General features: G+C 51.0%; 2 protein-coding genes across 2 annotated transcripts; both read right to left on the bottom strand.

Annotated features, from left to right (window-relative positions):
- Positions 1–1,067: 1,067 nt before the first annotated feature.
- On the bottom strand, positions 1,068–4,658 carry LOC146423243 (T-cell activation Rho GTPase-activating protein-like). The gene is made up of 5 exons (XM_085044991.1): positions 4,357–4,658; positions 3,942–4,114; positions 3,176–3,371; positions 1,972–2,705; positions 1,068–1,866 (listed from the first exon to the last, which is right to left on the bottom strand). Exons 1-4 carry the CDS (start codon positions 4,516–4,518, stop codon positions 2,601–2,603), a joined length of 636 nt encoding a protein of 211 aa, XP_084901117.1. The 5' UTR covers positions 4,519–4,658; the 3' UTR covers positions 1,068–1,866; positions 1,972–2,600.
- Positions 4,659–7,551: 2,893 nt separating this feature from the next.
- On the bottom strand, positions 7,552–16,938 carry LOC146423242 (serine/threonine-protein kinase PAK 3-like). The gene is made up of 11 exons (XM_085044990.1): positions 16,613–16,938; positions 16,009–16,176; positions 15,521–15,683; positions 13,569–13,632; positions 12,815–12,863; positions 11,936–12,048; positions 11,172–11,289; positions 10,377–10,476; positions 9,744–9,940; positions 8,254–8,391; positions 7,552–7,819 (listed from the first exon to the last, which is right to left on the bottom strand). Exons 1-11 carry the CDS (start codon positions 16,904–16,906, stop codon positions 7,754–7,756), a joined length of 1,470 nt encoding a protein of 489 aa, XP_084901116.1. The 5' UTR covers positions 16,907–16,938; the 3' UTR covers positions 7,552–7,753.
- Between the last annotated feature and the right edge of the window lie 2,212 nt (positions 16,939–19,150).

Genomic DNA, 19,150 nt, shown 5'->3' with positions numbered 1-19,150 from the left:
GTGAAGGAAAAATGTGTGCTGTGTCTCAAGCTGGTGCTTAGGCTGAAGCTTTTGCATGGACTGAGCCACAACAGCAGATGCACTTTTGGACATGAAATGCTCCCACCAAAGCTTTTCTTACAAGTTGTATTGAATGTACTGTGACTGTTGCATTTCTGTCCAGTTTGATTCTCACTTTTACACTTGTCTTTGTACTCTTTCTATACCACATCACAATTTTAACACTAAAATGGAAAAAGCCCAGTTGAACCTCACATGACAGCTCTATTCTCTCCTGGAGACTTAAAGCTCAGGTAGCTTAAAGATAGGCAAGAATGGCTGGGCTTGAACAGGACTACTGTGTGAATACAATGGCAATGTAAGCTAAGAAGGAAGACGAAAGTTTGTGTGGTATTGAAGCTTGCCAGAAAACCCTGAAATGGCAAACAGAGAGAGATTACCAAGATCTTGAGTGTTCCTTCCACTTTCAGCTGGCTTTTCCTTATGGCAGCTCTTTTAATTGCTGACAAGTGTGCAGAAACTCATCCAAACTTTGGGCCTCTGAGTTCCAAGTTTCCAAGCCCTGTGACGAGCAAGCAGCAGAGCATTGACCAGCAGCCCAGTCAAGTCCAGGCAGCCACTGCTGGTCACTCTTCTGCCTTGCTTCTGCCTTCCACATTCTATTGGTCTTCAAACATTTGGCTCCAAGTGCTTGCTCCATTTTCCCCTGCACCTATGAGGTGCCACAAAAAGACCAGTTCAGGAGTTCTGGAATCCCAGCACCGGCCAGGGTGCAGAAGAAGACTCCCAAGTCCAAGAAGAAGTAAAAAGAATTGGGGAGGCTGAAGCAGTCGTGTTATTTGGATTTTGATGAAGGTATTAATGTGCTGCTTTTCCTAATTCCTGTGTGGATAACCATGGTGTAAAGATTGGAATATTAAGAGAAACCTGTGCCTGAATTAAGGTTCTAGCAAGCCCATATTCCAGAGTCAATAGTACAGTAAATGTCAAGTAAGGAGATAGAACTAGGAGGAGGGGGCAGCGTGCGAGGAAGAGCTGAGCTGAACCTGATGGTGGGTTAGGTCAGGACGAGCCCTCACTTCCTGCACTGCAGTGTCTCAGGAGCAGCTGCAGCAGTGCTCTTGCATCCCCTCGTGGCATTTGCAGTGCAGGAGGGCAGGGACAAGTGTGTGTGAGTGTGAGTGGTAAAAGTCTGCCAAGTGCTGGCAGCTTCAGTGGCAGCAGTGATGTTGGCAAGGGCAGTCAGGCCTCGTGCAGCTCTTGGGCTCTGGGGCACCTCCCGCCTTTCGAGCAGGCCCGGCTGGGCCCTGGGCCATCTTGGATCAGCCAGTGCTGCTGTGGGGCAAGGCTGAGGGGAAATGTGGCTCTGCAGGGAAGCACTTGAGGGAGGGCTGTGCTCGGGCTCTTGCCATGGCATGGCAGAAGCCAGTATTGCTAGTGGTACAAAAGCTGTGATGTGAATGGTCAGGAGAAGCATCAGCATGTTTTGCCTCAGACATTCTGACTGCAGTGACAGGAAGGTTGTGATCAGGCGAGAGACTCCTGCAGAGGTGGAGCAGAGCTGTGCTGAGGCAACCTTCTGCTCTGCTTGGAGCCTTGAGCTCAGTTGCCACCCTCAACTCCCTCCCTGCAGAAGGGCTCAAAGGCCTCAAAGGGCTGCCTGTGCACACCTGACAGAACTGCATGAAAAATCTACCGTAGAGAAGAGGCTGCACCAGGCTGGGGCAAGTATGTCCCACGCAGAGCAGTCCTTCTGCCTTGTTGGAGTCTTCTGCTGCCTCTCCTCCTCCTCTTCTTTGCTGGCTGGCAGTACTTGTCTCCTGCCCCGGCCTCTTCTCATTGTTGTTTTCTTCTCTTTTCCCCTGTCTGTGGGTAGCCAATGTACAAAATTGGATTAGCTAGGCAAAGCCAGGAGGCACAAACTAAGTCCCTTCTTGTTGGAGCCACTGAGAGCTGCTTTTACCTTCTTACCTTGGGAGAGCTTGTCAGGGCTTGAGCCCTTGCCAGGGACAGTGTGGGGCTCTTGTGGGTGCGTGGGGGCAAATCTGGAGGTGCCTGAAGCAGAAATTCTGGAGGTGAGAGGGGGCAAGAGACAGCCTGAAAGAGTAAGGTAGCATTTGCCAAATATCTCCCCTAGCTACCCAGAGAAAGTGCTGCTCTGCATCAGCTGCCTCTTGCAAAGTCCAGCTGCTCCCAAAGAGCCTGGAGGGAGCTGGAATGAGCTGGCAGCTGAGCATGAGGCCTCTCAAGTTCACCATGACTCCTTCTGCTGCTTTAAAATTAAAGTCTTTTGTCCACCGATGAAGAACTAAAGCCTAAAGCATTGCAAAAGCAACCCGTCCAGTTTGCAGTAGCATGTGTGAGTGTGGGGGCAAAGGAAGGAAAGAAGGGAGGAAGGAAGCAAGGGAGGCAGGAAGCACAGAAGCAGAGAAGGAAGGTTGAAGAGATTGGCTGTCAGCAGGAGGCACAGCAGCTCCTGGGCCTTTTGAAAAAGTGCCTGCCTGTCTAGGACGCATTGTGCCAGGTTTTGTGCAGCTGCCATACCTGTGCTTTTGGGGCCCTCCAGCACCATGGCCTCTATGCCATCTTCTTGGTGGACATCAGGCAGTGAGGGGGATGCAAGGCACAAAGCTGCTCCCAGCTTTGTGCCTGGGGCTCCTCATTGTCTTAACTTGCAGCACCACCTTGCTCTTCTTGGTGCAGCTCTGAAAAGCAAAAGCACATGGAGCCAAGTGACGTCTTGGAAGACAAGAACACACAAAGCAAAACCCACAAGCAAGTCCTACACCACTTCTTTGCTTGATGCAGAGATTTCTGGGACCTCAAGTCCCGGCCTGGGACAAGCCTCCCATGCTGCTCCTATCTGTGGATATGTCTGTGGGCACTCCTGCCTCCTCCCCAAAGATGTGCTCCAAATTCACTATCATAAAGGCTACCAGCACCTTCACCTGCACCCAGGAAACCCTTGCTCTCAGCCCAGGGGCCTGACAGTGTGCCAAGCAGCCATTGCCATCACTGCTGAGCCCCTTTCCTCTGCACAGAGAGCAGTGGCTCTTGCAGGGGCATCTCTTACAGGCAGCTCCCACAGCAGCCTTGATTGGTTGGAGAGAGGGGGCTGCCAGGCGAGATGGCATGGGCCAGCCAGGCTGCAGCCAGCTGCTGAGGACAGCATTACCTTCTTGTTCTCAGCCAGCATGGCCTCAAGCTCCAGCTGCTCCTCCTGCGCTGGGCTCAGCAGGTTTGACCCCAGGCACATGGCCAGGCTGCTGCAGCTCATTCTGCTGGTGGACTCGTGCTGGCTGATGTGTGTCAGCAGTGACAGCAGCTGCCTGAGGAGGAGCAGGTTTGCCACGGGCAACTTCTTGGCCCCCCTGATGGAAGAGGAAGGACACGTTCATGAGCAGGCCCATGTTGCCCACGGCCATCCCCAGAGCTGGCCCGAGGCAGGGGGCAGCTGGCGGCTGGCTGTGTTGCACACTTTGCAGGCGCTCTCAGCCAGCGCTGGGGGCTCCTGCACTGCTGCAGGAAGGAAAAGCGCAGCCTTGCTGCCCTTCTGCTGATTTGCCAAGAGCCCAGGCGAGGGAAGGCTCCCCGTGCATTGGCCTGCAATGGGAGTGCCAGGCAGCAAGAGCCAGGAGCTGCCGAAAAGCACAGCCTTGGGGAGAGAGCATCCCCTTGCAGGCGAGTGCCAGGCTTGTATCAGTGCCTGCTGCAGAGCTGGAAGCTTCTGCCTGCTAAAGATTATGCTTTCAGCTGAGAGGTCTTGTCCTCCCTGCTGGCCATCTGCATGGCTGCCATCCAGTCTTTGTGGAGGACTGTGATGAGCAGCTTGGAGGGAATGCTCCTCAGGAAGTCCTGCAAGGCCAAGGGCTGCCGGTGAGCCTTGGAGCCAATGGCAGCCCAGACAGGAGCCTTTGCAGCTGCAGGGAAGGAGGGCTCACCTTGAGGACCATGGCCAGCAGCAGCACTGGCTGGCTTGCCATGTCCACAGGCAGGCCATGGTCCAGGGCCTGCCACAGCCCAGCCACAGCTCCTGAACTGCCCTGGTGCTCTCTGCTTTGTTGAAGATGCCTTCTGTGGTGGGCCTTTCCTCATGCAGGACAGCCAGCAGCTCCTGCAGGAGAGGCAGGAGGGCAGAGATGTGTGTGAGGAGCTGGGCTGCTTCAAGAGCAGTGGCCAGGGCCAGGGCTCCTCCCCAGCCTGGCCTACCTGCCTTCTGCCATCAAGGGGCTGGCAGCAGAAGGCCGAGGCACAGCTGAAGAGCACTATGACCCTTGGCTGAAGGACATGCATGGGGACAGGGGCTGCACAGCAGCCAGATACGGGCAGGGGCAGCCCCTGTCCAGGCTGCCTTACCTGCATGGGCCAGGGCAGCATGCCATCCTCTGCAAAGATGGCTGCCTGGGGCTGCCCAAAGAGTGCCCTGCTGCAGCCAGAGCCCTCCTGCCTTGGCACCCAGGAAGCCCCAGCTGGGCCCCACCGCAGAGCAAAGGGCCATGGCAGCCACTTCCTCGGCATCCTGCTGCTGCCACCACTGCCACTGCCCTCTCCTGCTGCAAAGGAAAAGAGGACCAAAGGCAGTCAGTGGAGACTGTCAGGCCAGTGCTGTCGCAGCCTGCCCTGCCCTGCCCTGCTCTACCTGCCCTGCCCTACCTGCCTTAAGTGCTGTGTGGCACCCCCGGCAGGGAGCCAGCAGCCGCAAGTGTGGCTATGGCTGGAATGCTCCTGAGAGCTGCTGTGGTGCTGGGACAAGCCATCCCAGCCCTGGCCCTGGCGTTCTCCAGGCTGTGGGCAGCAGCCCACGTCCTCCCTCAGGCTGCTACACTTGCCAGGCACACTTGGCACAGGACACATGAGCCAACTCTGCCAGAGCAGAAACTGGCCTTGCCTTCCCAAACTCACCTGGGCAAGGGCCAAGTCATCCTCCCTCTTTGGATGGGGCCGTGGCAGGCTCTTGCTCTGGATCAGCCTGCAAGAACCGAGGTGCACTTGCAGAGCAGCCCTGCAGCACAAAGAGCCACTGGCCAGCTGCCCCCCAGCCCCAGCTGCCTGAGCACAGCACATGGCTGGCAGCCTCCGGCCTGCCACCTCTCTGCCCTGCGCAACAGCAGTGCTGCCAGTGGCAGCAGCAAGGCTGTTCCAGCGCTGTCACTGCCTCTCCCGCATGCTTCTGCTTGCCCGCTGGCACCAGGAACCCTTATTTCCCTTCCCTGTGCACAAGGTCACCGTGCTAGCCACATCTCCCTGACCCCCCAGCACAGCCAGAGGCCACTGTGGCTGCAAAGGCAGCCCTTCTCACCTTCTGCAGCTCTTCAATCAGCTGCTCCATCTTTGAGGTGATCTATAAGGCCCACAGGCAATGGCTTAGAAAAAGATCCAGTGGCATGAGTGGCCTTCTTGGTCTGGGATACCCAGGCAAGGAGATATTGCTTACAGCAGTGGCTCGGCAGAAGGGTGCACTGACTTTATCTCAGGGCATGCGAATGAAGCACTCTTTAGAAATCAGCAAGCTTAGCAGAACAAGTTAACCGCAAAGAAGCTGACCCTGGCTATTTGAGCAGACAATCCTCTAGACAATGCGCAGGAAGCAGGGCTGGAAAGTTCAAGCCCAAGAAAGACTTAAGAGCCTTCATGGAAAAATGAAGCTGACAACCACCTTGTGCAGGAACTGCGCATGAGATCCAAGGGCTTACACAATGATGTGATTAGAAAATATGTTGCAATATGAAGGTTATGAAAGTATAACAGACACATTGATTAAAAAATGTATAAAAGCTAGTACTTTGCCAAGAATGGACAAGTGAGTTTCTGGTGGAGCTATTCCCCTCATCCCTGGCACTGAATAAATAAACACCTGCTCTGTAGGCAGGGGACAATGGAGTTTTATTTTCTTGCCTTGTTCTCAGGCATCATCTGGATGGCTGCCTGTGGGCAAATGCAGGGTGGTGGCCTAATGCTCTTGGCCCTGGCCCTGGCCCGGCCTTGCTAATCCTGTTCCCTGCATGAAATGTGCTAAATGTGTGGGCATTAATTTGCACCCCAAAACACTGAAGGATGAACACCTGAACAACAGGCCCTGACTGAGGCCTCAACACCAGGCCCTGAGCCCAAGCTGACCACCAGAGGAACTTTCCCAGCAAAGTGTCTCTGTGGGGGCAAAGGCAGCAGACTGCAGGCAGCGCTGCAGGAGGCAAAGCCTGGGCAGCAGCTGGAGGGAGATGAGCCTTGGCCTCGGCTGTGTCCAGCTCTGGGCTCCCCAGTGCAAAGCCAGCATTGGCCAGCCTGGCAGGATGTCCCACCCCAGGGCCCCACCCATGCCCAGTCCAGAGTCTGTAGGGCTCGGACCATCGGTCACTTGGACCCAGTGTCCGTGAGCGAGCAGCAGCAAAGCTGGGAGCTGTCTTGTTTGGTGATCGATTTTGTGAGAAAGCAAGCTCTGACAGAGTGGCATCAGCCCAGTCCTCACATCCTGCTTCCCATCCTCGCTGTCAGCAACTGGCCCACGACCTTGCAGCACAGAGTCCTCCTGTGCCAGGCAGGATGGGCCAGGCCAGGAGCTGCTTCTGCTCCAGGTGGGCTCCCCCACAGCTTGGGGACACGCGGCCATGGCCAGGGACACAGCAGAAGGGGTCACCTTTCTTCTGGCCACCTCTCTCTGCTCTGCAGGGCAGTTCTCAGCAGTGATGAGGCTGTGCTGAGCACAGATGTGGCTCTGACCCCACAGCCCGAAGAGGAGCGAGAGGTGCCTTCTCCTCCTCCAGGAGGAACTGGTGGTCGCCAAGCTGCAGTAAGCCTCAGAGCTCAGTCCCCTTTGCCCCATCCCAGGGGCAGTCCCCAGCCAGCCTGGCCTAAGCACCAGGCCCAATTCCCCTTGGTGCTGGATGCACCCATGTGTGCGGCGGGTGGGGAAAGGGGGGACACGCCAGGGCTCTGCCCTGGGGGACGCCAGGGAGGCCACCTGCCCCTCACTGCTTGCCTCTGCTCTCTGCAGCCGCTGCACCACCCTGCACCCACGGCTCTGCCTGGCCCTGGCCAGGGCTCTGCTGGGGCTCTGCCCTGGGCAAGGCTGTGCCTGCTCTCACCTCACAGTCACTGACAGCTCTGCAGAACACGAGAGCTTTCAGAGCTCCCTCATGGATCCTTCTGCTTTCTCAGTTGAGCAAGACTATCCTCCAGCCAGAGAGATTGCACTGGCTGGAGGATAGATACAAATCCAAGTGGCAGGAACCTGAATGCTCTGAGTCACAGCTGAACACCTGCACCTGCCCAGGATGTTTGGCTGCCCCACTCCTCTTTCAGTTTGAGCTGCAAATGCCATTGCCTTTTCTGCCTCAGCTAGAAGTACCACGGCTGGGCAAAAACTGGCCAGTGGGCTGTATACCAAAGGCAGTGTGGTCTGGAGAGGATGAAGGCATAAGAGCCTTCCCCACATTCAAACCCTACCAAAGAAACCATACACATTGCTTTCCGAATTTAAGAAACAACTGACTTCTCTGAAGGAAATGTTGAGCTTATTCACAGGGTGAGAAAGAAAGGAATCTGCCAGATGAGTTGGTATCTAAGAAACTTTATTGATTTACAATTATACTCCGTAATCCTACTCTAAAATCTTCTTCTACAATCTTCTTCTACAATCCTACTCTACAATCTTCCTCTAAAATCCTGCTCTACAGTCCTATTCTAAGCTGGTTATGAAGAAAGCCATCCTAAATAGATTTTCGTGAACGCCTTTTCTTCTTTTCTTCTTCTTCCACTATTTCACTGTGATAATCAGTGGCACCAGGCTGGACGCAGGCATGGCTGATGTTACAAATGGATGCTGCCCAAAAGAAAACAAAACAGCAATGAACAATGAGGCATGACTTTCCAAGCTCAGTGCTTCAAAGGCAGGGGCAATATTTTTAAATGAAAACAGGATTGAGTCTGACAAGGTCTAAGGAGTGTGGTGTAACACTGGCACAAGTTGCCCCAAGAGCTGGTAGGTGCTCCATCCCTGGAAACATTCCAGGTCAGAGAAACCTAAACTACTTGACAATGTCCCTGCTCAATGCAGGGCACTTGGACCAGATGACCTTTACAGGTCCCTGCCAGGCCAGCCCAGCCTAGGATTCCTCACCCTTTCCTTTTGGAAAGCACCAAGAGTGGGAGGTGAGGAGGAGGGGAGCAGATGTGATGCCTTGGAGTTCAGTGGAGGAGGAGCCCATCCCTCAGACACTGTTTCACTGTTTCACCTGCAGCCCCGTTGCATTTTACCTGCAGGAGCTCCTTGGCAGACCAGCGCTTCTCCTCATCTCTCTGCAGGCAGTGGCTCAGGAAGTCACTCAGCAAAGGTGAGAGGAGCTCAGGCTGTCGCAGCTCTGGGGTCCCTATTTTGGCTATCAGGTATTGAGCCTGGAGAAAAAGGAAACAGGAGGCTCCATGTGCTTCTTTCACATCTCTAACTGCTCTCCCTGAACCTGTTGTTTATAGTCTGTCGTGGCACTTTCTGCCCTGGCAGAGGGGCACAAATGACTTTCATACACCAACAAAAACCCAAACCCCAATGCAGCCACAGCTTTTCCAAAATCCAGCTCATCTCTCCAAGGCAGCTGATTTCATTGGCTGACCTACTTAGGGGGAATTACATCAGCAAAAGCACGTTTTGCTTCTCTGAGAATTCATACCAGCTTGACAAGCTTTTTGGAAGACAGACTTTGCACTATCTATTTCCAATTGTTATGACATGACAAGTGTGTCTGCTTTGTTGCTCCCTTAAAAACTGCTTTGATAATATAAAACTCATCAAGCTTTTCTTCTGTTGTTGAAAACAGCGGTAATTGGAAGAAAAAAAGTAACCATCAGTTATTCCTTGGATAAGAACACAAACATTTGGAACCTTATGTTCAACACAGACACATTAACTTGCATGCTGAAATGTGTTAGCATGAAAATGCCTCTTTGGGCAGCCAGCAGTCACCTGCAACTCTGTTTCTCAGCAGTCTCCAAATTTCAGCTTCCCTTATGTGGCAAAAGAAAAACTTTTCATGGTCAAATCAGAAAAGGGAGAAGTGCCATCTCTTTGTTAATCCCATGCTCATTTGGATGCTCAAGTCAATGCATTAATGGTGTTAAATTAAATCCCAGAAATTAGATCCCATTAATTAAATCCCAGAAAGTGCCAGCAACAAATGGGAGGTCTTGGCAGGCTCTCCATATCACCAGGCTCAGGCTTGGTGGCCTGGAGAAAGTGGCTTGGACTAGGAAAGAAATATGGTCACTAAGTGTTTCAGGAACACTGCACAAGAAGCAGAAGGTACTATGGTGCCTTTACAGCTTCTTGCCCTGGTTTCAGGCAAGTTTCGCAGGGAGAAGAATGAGGCTGCATTTCATCTCTAAAATATCACTGTTTTAGAAACTTCATTGGGTTTAGGTTTCTTTTCTTCATTTCTGAAAAGATAACACCAGTTCTGAGATATTAGTTTCTTGATTTTAGGGCCATCTTCACAGACAGAAGAGCTGGAACAACTGGAAACCCAAAGCAAAGTGTTGCCTGAGAATGGGGAATGTCTGTGTGTGGTTAGGCTTGAGTTCCCCCACTGATGCAAACAAAACTCCTGCAGATGCTGATGTGCTGCAGGGACATTTGTAGAAGTGGACCTTGGTGGAAGCAGTGCCAGCAGATGGCAATGGGATTTTGTGCAATGGCAGACAGAACATGAGACAGGTCAGAAAGGCAGTGGGATCAGAGAGCATTTGCACCTTACCATGCGAGGACTTTCATTCTGGTAAGGAACTTCATGTTGCACCATTTCAATTCCGACTATTCCGAAGGACCATATGTCCACTTTGGGACCATATGGTTTTTTTGTGACAACCTCAGGCGCCATCCACCAAGGTGTGCCGATCACCGAGCTCCGTTGATTCTGCTCAGGGGTGAGCAGAGCAGAGAGGCCAAAATCAGCTGAGAAGAAAAGAAAATACTGTTCAATTAGGGAACCAGGCAAAAGAATTCCCCACTCTATGATTGAGATTGTGCTGTTGAAGCTCCTGGAAAACCATCCCTGCTCTGTTTCCTCAGGACTTTAGCCAAGGAAATATGGAATTGTCCTCTTCTTCAAAAAATCCCCAAATGTTTACACTGCCTCCAGCAGTGGCTTTTATTCCCTGGAAGATTTAGATTGTAGCTCCCTCCCTCTGGAAAGGACACACATATCAATGTAAGTCCTAACTGCTTCTCCCTTGCAATGCCTCTGTGCACATTGCAGCTGTGCCCTCAGCTCGCACCAGGGGGTCCCTGCAGTGCCACCAACACCATTTTTTGGGAACTGGCAGCCACTCAAAAGCATCCCTAAACCCTACATCCCCACAACAGTGTGCCTGACCAAGAATATACTGACCCAACTTGACAGAGCCGTCGGTTCCCAGAAGGATGTTGCGGCTCTTCACATCTCGGTGGATCACATGGTTAGAATGAAGAAAATCCAGTCCTTGCAGGCACTGAGAGGGAAAAGGGAAAAAGCAGGATAAACGTTAGTGATGTGATTTCATCCCACAAGAAAGGAAACAGCTCTCAAAGATTCCCTTGGGAGGGAAATGGGGAGTAATGGCAGAACATGGTGCCATCGAGAGGAAGAGTTGCTGCTGCAGCACTCGCAGAGCAGTAGCCTTCTAAGGGAAGGCTTCTAATGTCAGCTTTTGAAAGGGCAATTGCTGTTCTACACTGTGCCCTGTAAAGCAGCCAGAATGATTGCTGCTGCAGTGGATGTGCTCAGAAGAAAATGCCATTTTGGGAGCACTACAATCCTTTTGAGCTGAGGGCTGTGAGAAATGAGTCCCTCCTTTTCTTTGCCATTCGTTTCAAAGCCTGCTACCAGCACATATGCTTTTACAGGCAAGGAATGAAGTGCAGACAGGCTGGAGGTAAACATTTTGAGAGGCAAGGTGGAGAACAGCAAATACAAATACAAGAGACAGAATGAGAACATGACAGCAGGAGATCAGACGGTAAGAACAGAGTAGAGTGAATGCAGGGACACTGGCAGGCAGTTAGTTCACTTGAGATGCTCTTGCTTCTCCATAGCACAGCAGCAACACAGAAACAAAGCTTGGTGCATGGAATCACTCCAGTTCTGAGCCCCTGTTTCCCAGACAGTCCTGCCCAAGCCCTTGGGAATACAGGCAGGATCCCCAACCTCCCGACTGATGGCTGCAATCTCATCATCATGCAGGGAGGTCTTGTTGATGACATCCATCAGAGTGCCTCCATCCATGTACTCCATAACCAGCCAGAGTTCATTATCCACAAGGTAGCTGAAAGAAGGAAACAAGGGCATGGAGATGAACATGCATGGCTATGTTGCTTTTTTGGCTGATTCCAGTTTCCTGGTCCGTTTGAAATGAGGACAGAATAAAAGGAACAGACATTGCCTCTAGGCTGTGCAGTGTTTGCAGTGTATGCAGTCTCAAGTAGAAAGGCACATGTGTGAAAAAGGAGATGTCTTCAATGGCCAGCAAGGGAAAAATGCAGCTTAGTAACAGCACAGAAGAAAAAAACCCTGTCACATTACGCTTTTCTGATAGAAAAACACCTGGTCTTCCTGGCATGCACAGCAATGGAGAAGAGCGGTAACAATCCAAAGGAAATCCTCCCTAGGATGGTTCATCAGCTCTTGAAAAATATTATGCCTCAAAACAATGTGGAGACAGTGAACTTGAAGGCTATTGACTTAGTAAGATACGGATGACCCAGGTTTTTGAACAGTTTTCAAACTACATGTGCCAGGAAAGACCTGTGCAGACAAAATGCAGTCTCTTCCCCATCCACTGGATATCAGTAGAAAAGTAATTAACCAATAATAACAGCTCTATTTCCTGCCACTAACCGAAGTTGGATTTTAACCTCACATGCTTGCAATATGTAAGTGAACATTCATTGGATAAAATAACAACCACTCACCTATCTAAACAGTTGACCAGGTTAGGATTCCTATTCCTCTTCATGACCATTAGTTCATTGAGGGATACTTCCTTGATGCTCAGTCCATGGAGATATATTTTCTTTATAGCAACCTAAAATGACATTGAAAGTCAGTAACTTGAGAAGCTGGTGGCATGAGACCACAACACACATGGAGTGAGTGATTTTGGAATGACAGAGCTGTGCCAAAGTGCCTTGTGATTAGACCTTGGAGTAGTTAGGAAGTGACATTCCAACAGCCCATTTCTCTGCTGGCTTGGGGGACAGTTACAGGACAGGTGGCCACTGACATCCACCTGGTAACAATGGTGTCTCAACTATCACCACAAAGCTCTGACCACACTTCTCTGCTCCTCTAGCAGGGATTCAAAAGAAGTAATCCAAGCCTTGGTACTCTACACATACATCCTGGCCTATAAGAAGTGCTTAGGGCTTTTAGGGATGCCTTGCAGATCTCTCCCTACGTGCAGCTCCCATGTGCAGCACTGCAGGTTGCTAAGGAACTTCCAGAAAGATTCAGATGCATTTGCTGGCAGCCAGAAATGAGAATTCAGGACTCTGAAGCTGTAGCCCCAAAGAGCAGTGAGATGCTCTAAGTCTCCACCTTTGTTTTAGCAACTGAGAGAGAGCAAGAGAGCTCATCCTTCTCTGAAAGGTACTGCTGCCCTCTGTGCCTTCCCTGTGGCAGCTGAGAAGGGCAAAGGCTGTCCCAAGTGTAATTTGCAGGCTGGCACCAGTCTGTGCTTCCTGTGCCTTTGCAGCACAGCTCTACGGGTGACCCAAAGCTCCAGCCACAGCTCACACGAGAGGGGAAAGCCCTCGAGAGCCGCAGAATCTGTGGGGGCTGTTGACATTTACCTCTCCTCCTGTGGCAATGTCAAAAGCTCTACAAACATTTCCAAAAGTCCTAGAAACAAAACAGCAAGAAAGAAAGGAGAAGCCGTTTAGATATTGGAGTGAAAGCCAGCCCAGACAGGAGATCTCTGCTGTAAATACCTAAAACCTGCAGGATGCATGAGGGGTCTGCCAGAAGGCAGATGATGCATTTTCCTCTCAAGGGCCATGGGCACTGGGCACTGGGCCTGTTCTGAAGCTTTGGGGTTTACTGCCTCAGATCAAAAAGCTCAGAGAGCTTATTCTCTCATCTCAGGTTTCAGTTTTTAAACTGTGTGGTTCTAATCCTGTCCACCAAGTATTTCCTTCAACAATCTCTTGGAAAGAAATGTTCCAGAGAACTGTTATCTGACAGCTGTCAGGGGCTAGGTTGCTCTTTCAGGCAATCAGGATTCTTCTCTTTTCATTAGCATGGCCGTATGATTCTGAGACACCCAAAAATTCTAAGGAAATTAACACACAGGTGTCCCACACTTGAGAGACAGGAGATCATCCAGGTCCTGTTCCTTGCTGCTGGCAAGACTTTGGCAGCATTGAGATGTCCTTGACAATGCCTTCTGGCCACATTTATAAATTCTGACTAGCAGTGAGTGGTGGGGCAATCTAACCCCAGTGTCTGAACATGTTTGCAGCCTGCTTGATTTCACACTTGATAGACATTCCACCAGCAAAACACCTGGCCTGTGGGTTTTGTGGAAATAGCTGTGGTTATACTCACCCGCTGCCGATACTTTCCAGTTCAATGTATTTGTTCACAGGATTTTCCACGTTCACCATTCTTCCTGAGAGAAACAAAATGCAAGATGCTCACTTTAAAGCAGAAATCTCACCTTCCAGGAGATACAAAAGGCAGCCCCACTGTCTGGGGCTCTGAGCCCTTTGTGGTCAGCTGGGTAACAACAACAAAACCACAAAAACTACAACAAAAAACCACAACAACAGCAGCAACAATACCCCAGACAGCCTTGCAGCAGAGATGGCCTAGAAACAAAACAGCAGCAAAGAGAGAAGAAGCTGTTTAGACGTTGGAGTAAAAGCCAGCAGACTGTGAAAGGACAGAGACTGATTTCCTACAATCCTTTGAAGTGATCTCTGGACAGGAAACAAAGCACCGCGAGTTGTTTTCCCAGGAGAGGAGGGCATCTTCTCCACCTTTCAGCAGTTTGCCAAAAGAATGCCTTTCCCGTTGTAAAGCAGAGCAGCTCAGGCTATAACCAATACCGATGGGGCTTTCAGCCTAAGGATCCTCCCCCTTTCTGAGCAGGCTGAGCTCGAAGATGCCCTTGCCTGTGCCCCGTCTGAAGAAGCACACTGCTTGCCTTCACCCTGACAGCGCGGATCAGTCGCTCGCATTGGACTCGCCCTCTCAGCACCGCACACGTCCCCATCTTCCCAGCTGGGCACAGCGGGCATGGGCAGCAAGGAGAGCAGTGCTCCTCAGGCTCTGCTGTGACACAGACAGCTGCCCAGAGGAGATGCTGAGCCTCTCGTGAGTCCAGGCCGTGCCATGCAGGAGCCAGCCCAGACGAGGGGCTGCTGCCTCCCGGCAGCTCTGCGCTGCAGCGGCTGGGCGTCAGCGGGACTCTCGGCTAAGGAAGGCTCCAGCCTCTGCAGTCACAGCAGCCGTCAGCAGGGGCAGGCCAGGTGGCACAACAAGGCTGGGAAAGCCCAAGGATGAGCACTGACAAGCACTGGCAAGAAGCCACAGCCAGTCCGAGCCCCGTGACAAGCTGCTATCCCCATTCAGGACACGACATGATTGGCTTTGAGATCAGACACACGGAGGTGCACATCAGTGCCCTTTTTGTGCCAACAGCTGATGGCAGACAGAGTCAGCTGGGCTCTGTTCTCAACCCCACCAGCACCTCTCTGAGAGCACAGCGCTGGCAGCTGTTATGGGCAAGAAGCAGATGAAATGAGTTGTGCTGCAGAATCACAAAGGGCTTAATGTGGTGTCCTAGAGAGTGATCTGTGCAGGGCTTGGGCCAGTGGGTAGGATTCTAGCAGTCATGGGGAATGACTGGCAATCAGCTACAACTGAATGCCATGGATCTGAGGAATATACAGTGGGTGGGCTGGAGGCTCACTCCTGAGAAATGCCAGCAGGGCAGTTTTACCTGATCACACCACAACGATATGTCTCTTGGACACATCTTTGTAAGCATAAAACTACGATACTAAATAGGGATTGTTAGAAAAATATCTTCTTTTTCTTTGGGGCCACATGGAAAACACCTCTTGCTCTCTATTTGTGTGGTCACCTGATGTTCTTTCAAAGGATATCTCACTGGCAAAAATGTAGCATTCTCATGAAAACAAACTGTGGCTGTAGTAGTGGTATTTATAAGAGTCCATGATAGCACTAACACACCTGCAGCAGGAGAGCTTCTTTGGGATAGAGGACAAGGAAAACCAACTCCTTAAAAAGGAAAACCACACAAAAAATACTTGCAAAAATAAATTTTTAAAAAAACCCCAAGCCAGTCCAAGCTGCCCTCAGAGGCAGCAGGAACACCCAGAGCACTCTCTCGCTGCCTCCAAGCACAGCAGTTCCTGTGGGGAGTCCTAAATGTCCCTGTGACACCAAACTGAGGAGGAACATTTGGTCCAGCTGTGCTGACACATGCACACAATACACTGTCCCTCAGACAAGACACACACAAGACATACTCAGTATCTCCAGGTACTTCTCCTCCAACTCATGTTGCTGAGCAGCAGCAGCTATGCTGGACCTAAAGGAACTGATCAGGCTCCACTTCTCAAGTTGGGGACTTGAAGCATCACTAAACAATCCCACTGCTGCAGCAGATTCCATGAGAGAGCCTGAGGAGCTCTGGGAGAAGAAATGAGTTTGTGTCAGAAAGGTGGCTGGCAGAGATTGCCCCAAGATCCCATTTCAAATGCAAACCCTTAGGAAGATGCTGTTGGCCACATGCAGGGATCTTAAACTGGACATTTTGCCATGTCTACTTCTCAAACCAAATGGGTCAAAACCAAAGGCTGGTTTTACTGAATGTTCATGGCCACATTCAGCTTCCATTTTCATGGGTTTTCTGAAGGATGACTGCCACAATGACCATTCCACTTCCTCCCAAGGACTCCTTCCCCCTCTCCAAGGGCTGCAGACACACTTGCAGCTCCTTGGTCTTGTGTTCTACCTCCTCCCATGTGCTCCTTCTTAACTCCACCCTCTTCTGGATGTGCTCAACCTTCAGTACCTCTGGTTGGGACACTTCCTGTGCCTCAAGCTGAACTTGGGTCCCTTCATGGCCAATCACTTGCTGGAAGTCTTTGCAGGCTGCCCGGGGAGATGTCAACATTTGCACCTCAAGTCAAAGAGAACAAAGCAGTCAGAGACTACAGCTTGTCCTTGTCAGCTGTGAGTCACAGACTGTGAGGAAAGGGAAAGAACAGGAGAGGACCAGATTGACAAGGGATACAGATAGCTTGTTTCCAAATCCATCTGGCTCACCATGTTCCCCTGTAAAAACACCTTGAGAAACAAGGTGAGCAGGAGCAGGCCAGCAGGAATCCATTGGGATGACTGCTGGCCAGCAGGCCAAAGGACTAGTCCCACTGTCTGGGGCAGCAGCTGAGATTCAACAGACCAGCAAGTGTCCTTCAGAGCAGCTGTGACAGTGACCACAGCAGGATGGCACTCAGAGACATCACCCCACCCACCTGCTGCTGTGCAGAGGAAAGGCAAGAAGGGCAGAAAGCCCCAGTTTTGGTGACTGCAGAGGTTATTGCTGTTTCACTCACTCTCTTTTGAAAAGCCTCATGCTTTTGAAGGAAGAGATTAATTTCATCCCTAATGATTTTCATGTTTTCCTCCAGTGTCTTCTCGTCTGCCTTGTTGTGAGTTTCTCTTTCCTGCAGCTCTGCCTGAGGCTGTTTCCTGGTGTCCTGTAAAGAACAAGAGACAGAAGGTTTCATGAGTGGAGTGGCTGCCACTCTTACACTCACCTGGTTCTGCAGATCACCCCTCTGACGATGCAGATTCCAGTGCTCTTCAGATCCTCTCATGTCGTCCTTGTTCTTCCTCTTCACTATCATGGGTGTGCTCTGAACTTCGGGCAGCTCTGCTTGTGGCTCTGCCTTGATTTTCTGTAGACACAAATGCAGAGCAAGTGACTGGGAGCTGCCATCAGGCTCAGCTTTTTCCTCTTTTGACCTCAAAATCCCATTCATTCAGCCACTTCTTTCTGCTTCTCTCCCCAGCTCTGCTTCCATTGTAACCCAGTGCTGGTCTCTGCAGATTTCAGGGCTCTGTGCTTTTAGTGCCTGCAGGACTCTTGGTCTCCTCAATCCCAAGAGCTACATTTCATGCTCCTGTGCCTGCCCTTCACTCTGTCTTTGTCTTTCAGTCATGACTGACACCCAGCCCTGTGCCACAGCTCCATCCTGGCTCTGCAGGTAGCTTCATGTATGACCTCACTCCTTGGGAGGGTCACTTCTGGAGTTCATGTTCTCATCTAGTCTGAATGACATTCCTGCCTTTCTGACATCTACACTCTTGCTAGAAATCATGGTCATCTAGGAGGTGAGGATGCACACGAGGAGCCTCTGAGGGAGGTCAGAGAGCTTCTACAGCCGCCTCAGTACATGGAGAAGGACCAAGGTGTTTATTCTCCCCCTTCTGTCTACTAAGAATTCTCACAGATGGAAAGTATCAACAGAAACTCTCCTTCTCTGGTTTTTGCCTCAGAACGAGGTCTCAGAACAATGCAATTTGTTTCTTTTGCCACATGGGAGAAGAGATGCCCCACACAGATTCATGCACAACACAATCATCTCTTTGCAGCTTATCAAAAGCAAAAGGACAGATACACTCAGAGTGCCACTCAGCTCTGCCACAGACTGCTCTGCCTGAAGAGGGAACAGAACAGCCTGGACACAAAGGCACCAAAATCCCTCACTTCAAGCAGCAGCTCCACATCCCCATTGTGTCTCTGAACTACTCACAGGTAAGCACACCCAAGAAGCTTGTGGGAACAAACCACCCCAAAGCACTTGTGTGGTCTGATCAACATTTTTTGTGCCTCCAGCTCCTTGGCCAGGCTGTGGAGTGGGACAGGTCTCTCCAGGCCACAGTGTCACCTACGTACCCAGCAAGGCTGGGAGTGGTGTCCTTGGACACTCCCTCCTCTGGGGACAGGGAGCCTTCACGATCCAGGCTGGCCCCTGTCAGAATCCCAGCAAGCTGGGGCCTAAACATGACAGGTCAAAGCCCATTTTCCAGCTGTCCCTGGCTGGGGTGAATCGCTAGGTGCTGGCAGGACTCCAGCACTGAGCATCTTCAGCCACCAACAGCAAGGGCTGTCTGGTCAGAAACTTGCAGCTCTGCTTTGCTCTACAGACAGCACCAAGGAGAACTGGCACTTACAGGCTCAGGAACTGCAGGCTGTGGTGTGGCCACAGCTGAAAAACTGTGGTCATTTTGCTCCTCTTTGGCCTCTTCTCCAGAAGCAGTGGGAGCCAGAGGAGAGTCTGCTGTTGGTTCTGTGCTCTGTGGACAGGCAGTAGTGTGAGGGACAGGCAGTTACCTATCATTTATAACCTGGTTTCTGTTCAGCTCTTTACCCAGCTCTACTAAGGAGAAATCATAAACTTGGATAGCAATGGGATTCTAAGTCACTGCAGCTCAATTAAAATGGGTTAGATCAACAGTACTGCAAATTGTTCTGAATTAGATATTGCATCCTGGCTACAATCAGCAAGCAACACTCTCTCTGCAAACTTTGCTTTTAGTTCTTTAAAAGCTCTGAAACAGAACGTTAGGAAGCAGCCAACGATGCCTTTTTCTACTGCTGCTGCAGACATAGAAATGGATGTTCTTTCAGCCCACCCAGCTGGCCCTCTACACTCTAGTGCCACAGGCCAAGCTCACAGCTTGCTCCACAACTCTTAAACAGCAGCAACATCAAAGGTTCCTTTCTCACTCACCTTGGGATCGGCACCTCTGAACACACGGGTCAGGTGACCTGCAGAGGGCAAGGGAAGATGAACGAGATGCTGTGAGCAAACTGCCTATGCTGGTGAATCCCACAGCACAAGTCAACCCCAGCAGAGAGTAGTTTCCTTTCACAACATCCCTCCACGAGACACAGCTCTCTCACTCAGCAACCAAGGGAACAGGACAATATTCCTGGTTGTGCCTATGCTTTGGCCTCTTTTGCCAGTGAATGAATATTAACTTGACCAAGAAAATACACACAGTTCTTTAACACTCAATGCTTCTGTTCTGCCCAACAGCTAAAGCAGCTTTTTTTCTCCTCTCTTTCAGGTACTTTTTTTTTT

The sequence above is a fragment of the Lichenostomus cassidix genome, unplaced genomic scaffold (genome assembly GCF_008360975.1).
Source record: "Lichenostomus cassidix isolate B80296 unplaced genomic scaffold, HeHo_3.0 HiC_scaffold_444, whole genome shotgun sequence".
Lineage (NCBI taxonomy): Eukaryota > Metazoa > Chordata > Aves > Passeriformes > Meliphagidae > Lichenostomus > Lichenostomus cassidix.
This window is presented reverse-complemented; position numbering and strand designations above follow the sequence as displayed.

Excerpts from the sequence above, each read along its gene's own strand:
- LOC146423243 (XM_085044991.1), bottom strand. The coding sequence starts at position 4,518 with ATGCCGAGGAAGTGGCTGCCATGGCCCTTTGCTCTGCGGTGGGGCCCA. Across the intron at positions 4,115-4,356 it reads TGCTGCCCTGGCCCATGCAG|GAGCTGCTGGCTGTCCTGCA; the intron begins GTAAGGCAGCCT and ends CCTCTCCTGCAG. Across the intron at positions 2,706-3,175 it reads TGCTGGCTGAGAACAAGAAG|AGCTGCACCAAGAAGAGCAA; the intron begins GTAATGCTGTCC and ends TTTGCTTTTCAG.
- LOC146423242 (XM_085044990.1), bottom strand. The coding sequence starts at position 16,906 with ATGATAGTGAAGAGGAAGAACAAGGACGACATGAGAGGATCTGAAGAG. Across the intron at positions 16,177-16,612 it reads ATGAGGCTTTTCAAAAGAGA|GTGCAAATGTTGACATCTCC; the intron begins GTGAGTGAAACA and ends CTTTGACTTGAG. Across the intron at positions 7,820-8,253 it reads CTGCCAAGGAGCTCCTGCAG|CATCCATTTGTAACATCAGC; the intron begins GTAAAATGCAAC and ends TCTTTTGGGCAG.